The following is a 13,419-nucleotide window of genomic DNA, read 5'->3' on the forward strand; positions in this document are numbered from 1 at the left end:
CCGTCCCCCTCACCTTCCTCTTCAGAGGTATTGTGACCCTTCTATTTTGCTCTAAGCCTTTCCCTGCTGCTGGCTGGTCTATTTGGCTGTCTTCTGTCTTAGCCATTTGCTCTTTCCAGCTTCCAAATTTTGTTGTTTTCACTTCTGCCCTACTGTGTTTCCCCCAAAATAAGACCGGGTCTTATATTAAGTTTTGCTCCAAAAGACGCATTAGGGCTTATGTTTAGGGGATCTCATCCTGAAAAATCATGCTAGGGCTTATTTTCCAGTGAGGTCTTATCTTAGGGGAAACACGGTATCTAAAATCACCTCCCTAACTCATTAGTGCCTGTCACGACCCCCTCTGTGTTCTCTACACAACAGTCATCTTAATCTTTTTTTAATTAATTTTTCTTATTTATTCCCCATCTCTGCCATTAAGACTTAGCTCTCTGACAGATAACCATGTTTGTCTTGTTCTTCTTTATTCTTCACATCTATCACAGCGCCATATTACCAGGAAGGTCTGTAACACAGGGACTGAGACTATAGGCTCTCGGGCATCTGGCTTCAAATCCCAGCTTCACCATTGTTAGTAAATATGGAGTCTTGAGTAAATAATCTGCCCTATGGCTCATTTTCTTCATCAGCAAAAATGGGATTATAATAAAACTCTGTGCCAGAGATTTGGGGATGACTTAACGAGGTAATCCGATAATGAGATAATCCTTAGTATATACCTAGCACTTACCAAGCAACTCATAAATGCTAAGTTAGGTAGTGCAGGATTAAAAAAAAAAAAAGAAAAAAAGAAGGGCCCTAACATCTTTTGGATTGAAAATATGGTCCCTTTATATACACTTCATACTTATTTGGATGAATTTTGGGCATGCATTTCTGTTCCTTTTTACTTGATTAATAATCTCAGGGTCTTCTGTTACTTTGTCCCCAACAGGATATCCATCACAAGGGTCACTGCTGACATCTCGCTGGCCAAGCGCTCAGTGTTAAACAACCCCAGTAAGCATGCAATCATAGAAAGATCCAACACACGGTCAAGCTTAGGTAAGTGTGGGTACTACTGATGAACGGAAGCTATTTAAACCTTTCTCTCCTGAGGCCGTCCATGAGAAGATCCACCTAGATGATAATTCCATGTGTCATCGAGCAGAGAAGAAACAGACACGTGTTGCCAGTAGCTAGTGTTACAGTCTTAATGATTTCGTGGGATGGAAGGATGTGTTATGATAGTTTTGAGTTAAAAATTCCACAGGCTGTCAGCATTAATGTTTTGCTTGTGGTTTGTTTTCACTAACATGAGCTTTGGTGTCTACAGACTCTAAAAATTCCTGGCTTTGCATCAGTGTTACCCTGAGCAAATTCATTAACCTCCTTAAGGCCCAGTTTCCTCATCTAAACAAACAACAAGAGATAATCATTACCTTGTAGAATTATTGTCAGGATTAAGCATAGTGTGTCCTCCATTATGGCTATTATCTCAAATCCCTTTACAGTCAAATTCTATCAATAACTAGATCATATTCGGGTAGAGTGGTATGTGTGCGCGCCTTGAGCTTGATAAAACATGAGGTCAATTCCGGGTCATTGTCCACTGATTGATATCAGATGTATTTTTACTTATTTATTTTTTTGTAAAAACAGTGTAGAGATTTTAGTTATGCGCTTACACGGTTGTGTTTGGATACTATTTATTAACATGTTAATTTAATCAAATGAGACCCTTAGGCAGCTATTTCCTTTTTTTTGGCATGTTCTTGTAATTTAAGGGTAATCGCTGTTATACATGTGACTTATACTGGGTTGTTAGGTTGCTGTTTTTATAAAAGAAACTTTCTCAGGCTGTGTGAGAGCTTTGGTGTTTTGTGTGTTTTTTTCTATTTATATGTTAAATATATAAATCCTTTGAGACACTGGCTTTTAACATAGAAGTTTTTAGTTTACTTTGAAGTGCATTATATAGTATATAATACAGAAACTGTTAAAATAATAAATGTTATCTGTTAGTCATGAGTATAATACTTTAAAGTATAATACTCAAGTTTTGTTCTTCCCCTAACAAGCCCTCATTGACTAAACCTCAGTAATATAGCTTTAGAAATATACTGGGAGGGAAATGTGATCATAACTCAAGTTTTGTTCTTCCCCTAACAAGCCCTCATTGACTAAACCTCAGTAATACAGCTTTAGAAATATACTGGGAGGGAAATGTGATCATAACTCAAGTTTTGTTCTTCCCCTAACAAGCCCTCATTGACTAAACCTCAGTAATACAGCTTTAGAAATATACTGGGAGGGAAATGTGATCATACATTTTTATAGTGATTTTATATCCTTATCACCTGTGACCCTGAAAAATCTTCCCATACATTTTGCTCATTTCACTGATTCAATTGATTGTAACAAACTCAAGTGAATTGTGTAGACTCATGGGTTGCATCAAGGGTGTGACAGATGCATTTAGATTGCCAAGGCTCTTTGTAACTACCCTATATATTATGTTTAATTGACTCATCCACTCCACATACTTTATTGAGCATACACTAGACAGTGAATGACATGCTGAAGCCTGGGAACAAAGATGGGTGGGATGAAGCCCCTGCTTCCAGTGAAGCAACAAGGCAAAGGAGTGAACAGCCCATTGAAATAGAGGCTGGTGAGAGAAGTGGTCGTGCATTCAGCTGGATGGTAAAGAGCAAATGCTGCAGGAGGACGCAGGCCACCAGAAAGGCTTTTCCAAGGAGCGAAGCCTGAGCTGAGACTTGAAGCATGATAGGGTTTAGCCAAGAAAAAAGGGAAAGAGGTGATAGAGATTTAAATCAAGAGGCTTCTGGCAAACATGGAGGCTTCACTTTGGTTGAATGTGTGGTTTTTAAAAGAGGGAGGTGGGAGATGACACCGGAGATAGGCAGGAGAAGATATTAAGGAAGTTGGAGCTCATCCTTAAGGCATTACGGAACCAGGTAGGGCTTTTAGGCATTTATCATCCATGTCACACATACTTGAGTACCAACCACGTGCTAGACATTATGCTGGGGACCCAGACGTGAAGGACACCAAGTCCTCGCTCTCATAGAGCTCGTTTCACCGGGAAGACATGGACAGAAGCTAATAGATGTTGATGTAGACAGATGTAGATAGTCTGTCAGTGGTTGATGAATCCCAGAAGCAGCAGACCTGAGGAGGGTGTGATTTTATAGGGAGAGGCCAGGGGAGACCTCTCCGAGGATGTGACATTTTAGCAGGATGATTTATGTTGTGAATTCTTTAGGCTTGCAGCTGAGAAGAGAATTCTGGGCAGAGAGAACTGTACGTGTAGAGGCCCTGAGGCAGGAACATGTCTGATAGGTTGATCATATGCGATTTTGTAGGCCTACCGGTGGGTGTGATAGGAAGCTGTGGGAAAGCAGACAGGTGACATGATGTTCCTTGTGTTTTAGAAGGATCACTGACAGATAGAAGGAGCAGATAATGGATCAGGGCAAGAGCAGAATGCAAAAAATTAGGCTTCTGTGAAAGCAGCTTCGGAAACAGTGCAGTCAGTGCCGAAACACTGGTACCGTTTGGAGATCCGCGTCAGCAGGGTGGGGATGGGGCAAGACTCGGACAGGGAGGTCACTTAGGAGGATTTTGTTATCATTCAAGTTGGAGAAAAAGAGAGGCCGGAAAAAAGACAGTGGCAGAGGGAATGAGGACAATGAAAGGAATCCGGAGATTAGAGTCAGGATTTGGCCATCTGTGGCATGTGGAACACACAGGAGAAAACACCAGCATGATTTCCAACCTTTTGCCTTGAGAAAGTGGATGATTGATGGTGTTATTCTAAGGGTAAGGGACTTAGGACGAGGAGCTTGTTTGAAGTAGTGGACTGAGGACGGGGATAGGAAGAGGATGGCAATATTTGTAAACCTGTTGAATTTGCAGAGTTATGGAGCATCTAGATATCCAGCAGGGAATTCTATATACAGATCTGGAACTCAACTGAAAGGACAGGGCTTAAGATGCAGGTGATTTCTCAATATTCACAGTGTGATACATAGATGATGTATTACAGAATTGTACACCTGAAACCTATGTAACTTTACTAACAATTGTTACCCCAATAAACTTTAATTTTTTTGGAAAAAGGAAAATAGAACAACAAAAAATTGGCAGCAAATAAAAATTTTAAATAAACTTAAAATAATATTCATGGTAGTTTTGTTTTATAAATTCCCCATGAACACTCGCAAATACTGAGCCATTGCTTCTAGGCGAAATGTAGGCTTATTTCCCTTAGAAGAGTGTACTATTTCCTGCAAGCCTCTGGCCATAACATTTTCATCAACTGATCAATATATAATCTTGTTTTTTGCATGTTTCTGTTTAAAGACTTTATCTAATACATATATTGTTGATTACAATTAAACTCACAGCTAACAGCTTTATAACTAATGCCTGAACAAAGCTTAGTTAACACATATTTTACTCCATTGTAGCCTTCCGGAACTTAGGAACACTGGACAGCATTTTGGTACTATGCTTGGGGGCTGTTTCAATCAATCTCTCTCTCTCTCTCTCTCTCTCTCCCCCCCTCTCTCTCTCTCTCTCACACACACACACACACACACACACACACACGAGAAAAAACATGGTGCTAAATAAACCATACAAAGGACACTTTATATAGCATGAGAGCTCAAACAAGAAGGCAGGAAGTCTACTTGTTTGACCTCGGCTGACGTGTGCATTGGGGTCTCCAATTGTTTGCCACTGTGCGCATGTCCCTGAGTGATTGCAGAAGTGCCACGAGTATTGATTTGGTGTTTACAGATAAGTTTTAGCTGGCAGGGAAATTTGCAAGTACAAAATCCACAAATAACAAGGATGGACTATACTTTATTTTTGGAAGCCATTCGTTTACACATGTAGCCAGAGAAGTGAGTGAAAGGAGACACTGGACAGCATTTTGGGGGTGGCAGGGAAAGAAGAATCTTGAGAAGGAATACAAAGCAGTGGCCAGAGCAGTATAAGGAAAAGTACGGAAGAGAAATGTCAACCTGAGGAGAGAGAAAGAGTGTCTTAGTGGTCCACGTGCTAGAGGTCTAGGGAGATAAAGACTGGCAAAATCCACTGACTTCCCTGATGGGGCATTTCCATCCTGATAGGTGTAACTCCAATAACGCAGGGAGAGGCAGAGGGAGGAGTCCCTAGCCCGTGTGGAAGGTGGCCATGGGGCAGAGCCCAGAGAATGGACTGGTGATCCACACCGACCACCCGTCATCTGGACTCCTAGGAAATTCAGCATGCAAACACTTCCTAATAGTTTGTAGACAAGGGGAATGTGTGTGTTATATATTAACTAATTCTTTGCAAGTATGAGAATGTTTAGTTTTTCTTATGGTAGTGCCAGGACATAGGTAATTAAAAAAATTATATATATATAATATATAGCAGGCAGGAGAATGGTCAGAGGACCCTCCTCCCCTGCCAATAGTATGCTAAATAACATGCTATGTGGGTTATGTGGACTCTGTGGTATAGGAAACATGTTGAAGTTATAACGTATAAAACTGAAACTTTAGGACTCCAGGTATGTCAGTATATGTGTATGTGTATATGCTATTCCTTAAGGTTAGTCATAACACTACCATTTTTTCTGTCTTCTGTTTTGTACATTTTGCTTTTATTTTTATTCTTCTTGCTTTTCTTAGGTCTTTCCTATTATTGATTTTAAACTAGCAGATTCAGTCTTTGAGTCCATTTCCCACTCAAAAAGGGAATATTCAGAATATACCTCTTAGGATAATTGTGAGAAGCACATGATTTAGTTTGTTGGCATACAGTTGAACATTCAATGGCAACTGCTAGTAGTTTTATTTCTAATTTTCCGAATACAGTGCATAGCTTATATAATTCTTTTTTATTCAATAACTAAAGGAGGTAAGGTATAAATTTAGATCTAATAAAGAAGAAACATATCTTAGACCTGAAAAGTTTAATAACTAGTAAATCAGTCAGTCAATCCTCACTGGGTGGGCTCAATACAAGAATGGAGATGACAGGGGAAAGAGTGAACTTCACATAGATCAACAGAAATTACCTTGACCATCTATCTGCCTTCTCTTAGGGAGGGAGAAAACAAATAATTTATTGAGAATGAAGGGCTGATGATAGAAGGCTGTGATATTAGTCTTGCAAATAAATGTGAAACATATGGGACTTGTGGATCTTTTGACCTATCTATTACCTTGGTAGCTGTGTCTGTCTTGAGAAATCAGCACACTTTTTATTCTACAACATTGCTCTGAGGGCCCAGTTCTAGCAGTATCTCTACCCATAGGGAGTACTTCATCTAAATATGTTTTGGTAGTCAAATTCATTATTCACTTTTTTAAAGATTGATTTAATGACATTTTTCTACAACCGCAGCTTTTACCTACTACATTTTTTTAAAAAATCAACTCATTGCCTTATTTATTTAACTCAGTTCTTTTAACACACTTTTTTGAGTGCCAGCGAGGTACTGTACTGAAGGAAGGCATAGAAGTAACTGTGTTCCCAGTTTTTGGTCAACAGCCTGTTGGAAAAGATGTTAATCCCATCATTGAAATACAGTGAGATAAATGTTAACAGTAAGTGGTACAAAGCAATACTTGACATTTAATAGTATTTTCTATGGGCCAGGCACTGGAATAGTTAGGTACTTTGCATGTTGATCCATTTAGTCCTCGTTTCCACTTTATAGATAAGCAGACTTAAGACTCCAAGGTTCACACAGCTCTGTGAAATGATGAAACCTAGTTTCTGCCCCAAGCTACTTGTGCGCCTGGGATTGCAAGCACAGAAGCAGAGCTTACTGGGCTTGGGGAAAGGAAGAGGTGCTTAGAGAGGGCTTTACAGGTTTCCTTTTTTAAGACAAGGGAAGCATGTGTCAAAATTAGAGTTTTGTGCTTAGTGATTATGAAAATGGCATTGGAATTACCGCTGTATAACTGATATTAGAACTTCCTAACTGATCAGTTAGATGTACCCCAACAGGCTACAAGGAAAGGAACAACCTTCTCTCTCTGTACAGCATTGATTATAGAAACTTCTTCCTAAACAAGCTAATTTCCCTTCTTTCTTGTCTTGGACATGATGATTGTTCCTGAGTATTGCTTTTAGACACCTGAGATAAAGAGCACAGACAGAAGTATTGTTCATTTTGTGAGCACCAGTTTTAATTCAATGGGTATAAGAGATCGTGGAATGTGGACAGGTGAATGGGTTTCCTCATCTTCAAGATGCATCTTCCACTAGTTAGGACAATTCTAAAGGACCTGACTTTATGCCCTTTTCTTCATTCTTTTTTTAAATTAAAGTTTATTGGGGTGACAATGGTTAGTAAAGTTACATAGATTTCAAGTGTACAACTCTGTAATATGTCATCTATATATCACATTGTGTGTTCACCACCCAGAGTCAGTTCTCCTTCCATCACCATATGTTTGATCCCCCTTACCCTCATCTCCCACCCTCCTCCCCCCTTACCCTCTGGTAACCACTAAAATATTGTCTATATCTATCAGTTTTTGTTTCTTTCTTTGTCTTGTTCCTTTGTTGCTTTCAGTTTTATATCCCACATATCAGTGAAATCATATGGCGCTCGACATTTTCTGTCTGACTTATTTCGCTTAGCACAATAATCTCAAGATCCATCCATGTCACAAATGGCACCATTTCATTTTTCTTATGGCACAGTAGTATTTCACTGTGTATATATACCACAACTTCTTTATCCATTCAGCTATTAAAGGACACTTTGGTTGTTTCCATGTCTTGGCCACCGCACCGTAAATAAAGCTGCAGTGAACATTTGTAGCACATGTGTCTTTATGGATAAACGTTTTCAGATTTTGGGGGTAGATACCCAGGAGAGGGATTGCTGGGTCATATGGTAATTCTATTCTTAATTTTTTGAGAAACCTCCACACTGCCTTCCATAGCGGCTGCACCACAACAATAGGGTATTGTCAGAGAAACAGACACACAGACCAATGGAATAGAATTGAAAACCCAGAAATAAACCCATATGCCCTCTTCTCAGTGTCAGAAATGAACATCAGGGAAGTAGTTGGCATTTCTTTTTTGAAATAAATTCTGAGCATGATGTACTCTGTCAAAGGAAAATCCCTCGTATGGATACATTTCTTTTTGAAGTCATCATTTTTACTTGAAGTTAAAAGTATTTTCTTCAGAATTTAACAGTTGTCTTTCCTTAAGGTTTATTTATTAATATGTTGCATTGGGATTCTGAAGTCATTTTAATATTTTTAAAAATATCACACTTTCCCCCTTAGTTTACAAAGTGTGAGATATTTGTATATGTAAGAATACTAGATATATATATGCATGTGTATATATACACATATACCAGGAGTGCCAAAAAAATGTATACACATGACTTGTATTCATCTGTTGTTATCAGTATATATTATTACAATTTTAATAGCTTTTTCCTTTCTTAAAATAGGTATACATTTTTTTGGCACCCTCTGTATATTGTATATGCATAATACATATATATTGGCATATATTAAAAGTAATCTGGATACACAATATAATGGATTATTTTTAATGTTTATTATCCCCATTTTATACAATGAACACATATTACATTTATAATCAATAAAAAAAATTGTCTTCAAACCTCTGCACACATGAAGTTATATTTAAGGTGTGGGATTCTGTGATTGTGTGAATAGTAATTGAGTACACAAATGAAAATCTTTCAGATCAAATTTTTTATTGAGATATAATTGACACATAACATATTAGTTTCAGGGGCAATATGATGACTCAATATTTGTATATATTGTGGGATGACCACCACGATAAGTCTAGTTAAAATTCGTCACATATTACACAGTTTTTATTGTTGTGATGACAACTTTTAAGATCTATTCTCTTAGCATTTTTCAAATGTGCAGTACAGTGTTATTAACTCTAGTCACCATGCTGTTTATTACATCCCCAGGACTTATTTTGTAATTTGGTTTGTACCTTTTGATTCCCTTCACACATTTTCCCCACCTCCTCCCTTCTGCCTCTGGCAACCACCAATCTGTTCTCTGTACCTATGAGTTAGTTCGGTTTTGTTTTTGTTTTGATTCCACCTATAAGTGAGATCATACAGTATTTGTCTTTCTCTGTCTTACTTTACTTAGCGTAATGCCATCAAGGTCCAGCCATGTCGTATATGTCAAATTTCACTCTTTTTTGTGGCTAAATATCAAGTATCTACATGTGTCACATTTTCTTTATCCACTCTTCCATCAATGGACACAGGTTGTTTCCATGTTTTGGCTGTTGTAAATAATGCTGTAGTGAACATAGGGGTGCAGATAGCTTTTTCAAGTTAGTGTTTTCATTTCCTTTGGAAAAATACACACAAGTGAAACTGCTGAATTATATAGTTATTGTATTTTTATTTTTTTGAGGAACCTCCATACTGTTTTCTATAATGGCTGAACCAATTTATAATCCCATGAACTGTGCACAAGGGTTCTTTTTGTCCTACATCCTCACCAGCACTTGTTATTTGTTGACTTTTTGAGAATAGCCATCTGACAGGTATGAGGTGATAACTCGTTATAATTTTTATTGGCATTTCCCTGATGATTAGTGATATTAAGCATCTTTTAATATACCTGCTGGCTATCTGTATGTCTTCTTTGGAAAAATATTCAGTCTTCTCCCCATTTTTTAATCAGATTTTTTTTTTTTTTTTTTTGCTATTGAGTTGTATGAATTTATTACTACTTTTGGATATTAACCCCTTATCAGATATATTTGCAGATATTTTCTCCCTTTCAGATTTTGTTGATGGTTTCCTTTGCAGTGCAGAAGCTTTTTAATTTTATGTAGTTCCACTTCATTTTTGCTTTGTCTTTGCGTTTGGTGTCAAACTTAAAAAAAAAAAAATTACCAAGACCAATGTTAAGGAACTTACTGCCTGTTTTCTTTTAGGAGTTTTATGGTTTCAGGTCTTAAGATTCATCTTTAATCCATTTTGAGTTGATTTTTGTGTATGGTGTAACATAGTGGTCCAGCTTTATTCTTTTGCATGTGGCTGTCCAGTGTTCCCAACCCCATTTATTGGAAACTCTCCTTTCCCCATTGTATATTCTTGGTACCTTCGTTGTAAATTAGTTGATCACATGTGCATAGGTTTATTTCTGGGCTCTCAGTTCTGTTCCACTGATGTGTCTGTTTTATGCCAGTACTGCACTGGTGATTACTATAGTTTTATAAAATAGTTTGAAATCATGAAGCGTACTGTGTTTCCCCAAAAATAAGACCCAGCCGGACAATCAGCTCTAATGCGTCTGTTGGAGCAAAAATTAATACAAGACTTGGTATTATATTATATTAATTATATTGTATGATATGATATGATATGATATATGATATTATATTATATTCCCAGTCTTATATTAATATAAGACCGTGTCTTATAGTAAAATAAGCTGCCATGAGCAGCGGCCGACCAATGACCAACTGTCTCAGCCAGGGGGAGCGCAAGGCTCATAATACCAGCATGGGCCAGGGAGCTGCGTCCTACAACTACACTGAGAAACAATGGCTTAAAAAACCAGGGATGATGTGGGGGTCGGGGGGAGTACTAATTCTTCCAATCCATGAGCACAGAATATCCTTCTACTTATGTTCCGTTTCTTTCCTCAGTGTCATATAGTTTTTCATGTACAAGTCTTTCACCTTCTTCATTAGATTTATTTTTGGGTATTTTATGTTTTTTGATGCAATTGTAAATGGAAGCTTTCTTAATTTCTCTTTCTGATAGTTCACTATTAGTGTATAAAAATGCAACCAATTTCTGAATATTAATTTTGTTTCCTGCAACTTTACTGAATTCATTTATTAGTTCTAATAGTTTTTTTGGTGGTGTCTTTAGGGTCTTCTGTCTATGTAATATCATGCCATCTGCAAATTGTGACAATGTTCCCTTTTTCCTTTCCAATTATATGCCTTTTATTTCTGTTTCTTGCCTAATTGCTCGAGCTAGAACTTCCAATACGATGTTGAATAAACGTGGCAAGAGTGGGCATCCTTCTGATCTTATAGCAAAAGGTTACAGCTCTGTGCCATTGAGTATATTAGCTGTGGGCGGATCACATTTCTTAATGCTTACAATAAATATTAATTTAGATTATAACTTGATTGTCGGGGCCGGTGGCCTTGAAAACATAAGGCACAAAGAAGAAGCAAGGTTATAGTTGAAATAAAAATTTTAAGATCAACAGAGAAGAGTTAGAGTAAATAATAGTATTAGTAATGTTTTAGAACATTATGAAAGGAATGATCAAAATGCCACTTTTATTTTTAAAACTGCTTTAAAGGAAATTCACGTACCTATGAAAGTTAAGAGCATAAGGAACCTCGGGTACTCATCACCCAGTTTCAACTATCTTCTATTCATGGCCAATCTTGTTTCATTTCCAGTCCTCCAAATATTTGTGGATTATTTTGAAGCAAATCACAGACATCATAGAATTATATCTGTAAATATTTTATTATGTATTTCTACACATTAGGAACATTTTAAATTTAAACAATAATGCCATTATCGTACCTTAATACATCCCTAAGATCATTAGATCTCCATCAGCCACTATGTGTGTCTGTATATTAATATATATACACATATATACATACACATACACACATATTTTATACACACTCTATATAAACATTTTATTAATTTTTGCATTATAAATTACTTGAGTCAGGATCCTAATAAAATCCCTACATTGTGATTGGTTCATAGTTCCTGAGATTCATATTGTTTTCTGTTTTTTGGTTTTTTTCCTTGTAAATTTTTCCTTGAAGAAACTGGGTCACTTATTCCATAGAGATGCGGTCTGAATTTTGCTAACTGCATTACATTGGTGTCGTTTATCTGATTGTCCATTTCTGTGTTTCTTATGAACTGCGTGATCTAAAAGCTTAATCAGTTTAAGTTTGATTTTTTTGTTTTCCTTTTAGCAAGACTGTGTCACGGATAGCATGTGGCCAAATATTTTAAAGCTAGTATCTCAAGTGGTTTGCGCTCTAATTTTAAAGACATCCAGGTAAATAAAAGTACTCTAATCATAACATACTGTGAGACAGACAGTGACTTGGCTTTTCTTGAATAATACACTTGATAAAATCATCTCCAGAAAGCTCATGAAAGCCAGTGCACCAGGGGAGTGAAAGGCATTCTGTAGGTCCAGGAGTCCCATGGGGTTGGCCCTTCAAGATTGCAGTGGGCACGGCAGTCACGTATTATGCCTTATAGACCCGTGCTGCCTAGCGCAGTAGCTTCTGGCTATTTTAAGTTACATTTTTAAAATTTAGTTGCTCATCCACACCGGCTGCATTTCAAGTGCCTGGTAGCCACATGTGATTGGCAGCTGTCATGCTGGCCAGCACTGACACAGAATATTTCCATCATCACAGAAAATTCTATTAGTTCTGTTTTAGATTTAGAGAGATCGTGGGGAAGGAGATGAAATTTTCTTGGTGTTTAGACAGATTTTTAGATGTATGGTAAGTTTTCTATAAGTCTTACAGCTTGGATTTGTGCCATACCGCCTCTAAGAAGTAACTGCCCTTTTAAAACATGAACGTTGCAGGACCATTCTTTTGCTGGTGGAAAAAATGAGAAGTGTGTTTTTGGACAAGGCTGTTATAGATGCTCAATGTCTGTATTTTGTTGTATTTCAGCTTGCTAATGAACATATCTAGGCTTCCTGGTATCCAGAGGCTTACCAATAGGTGATCTGTAAACACAGATAAGCCCGTGAAAGGAAAGCTGGTGAGGGTTGCTGGGGTAAAGTGGTCAGAACCAAATACATGAAACATATCTCTGAAGTTTCTATTTTATAACATTATTATGAAATGGTTTCATAAAGTTTTATAGCACAAAAGTCAGCCGAGAGAGCCCAAACTTCTGACTCTCAGACCTAGTGTTATCCTGGAAGTAAATTTCATAGCAGACTGAGGAATTCCCCAAACTCTCAAGGTGTTGTGGATAACAGCTTTTATCAGTGTTATTGCTTGTAAACATTAACTGAACCGCTGACCTGCCTACCTTCCTGCTGAAGAAATAGTGTGCCATGTCACTTTATCTTAATGAGCTCTAAAAATATTGTTCTTTAAGTAATCAGACCCTGCTTAACCTTTTACAGCGGAAGTTCAGAGTGAAATCGAAAGGATTTTTGAACTTGCAAGAACACTGCAGCTGGTAGTCCTTGATGCGGACACCATTAATCACCCAGCCCAACTCAGCAAAACTTCCCTCGCCCCGATCATAGTGTACGTGAAGATTTCTTCTCCGAAGGTAAGGAGGCTTGCGAGGATTTGCTCTGTAATCCAAGTTTGCTAAAATGCGTGCTT

General features: G+C 37.6%; 1 protein-coding gene across 9 annotated transcripts in view; it reads left to right on the forward strand.

Moving 5' to 3' along the window:
• CACNB2 (calcium voltage-gated channel auxiliary subunit beta 2) overlaps nucleotides 1-13,419 on the forward strand; it is a 327,268-nt gene that overhangs the window by 306,332 nt on the left and 7,517 nt on the right. For all 9 annotated transcript variants that reach the window (XM_019752070.2, XM_019752073.2, XM_074324835.1 and 6 more), the window contains 2 exons: nucleotides 935-1,044; nucleotides 13,212-13,363. In XM_019752070.2, coding sequence (XP_019607629.1) covers nucleotides 935-1,044; nucleotides 13,212-13,363 — 262 coding nt within the window. The remainder of the gene's footprint in view (nucleotides 1-934; nucleotides 1,045-13,211; nucleotides 13,364-13,419) is intronic.

Source organism: Rhinolophus sinicus, linkage group LG02 (assembly GCF_036562045.2).
Source record: "Rhinolophus sinicus isolate RSC01 linkage group LG02, ASM3656204v1, whole genome shotgun sequence".
Classification (NCBI taxonomy): Eukaryota; Metazoa; Chordata; class Mammalia; order Chiroptera; family Rhinolophidae; genus Rhinolophus; species Rhinolophus sinicus.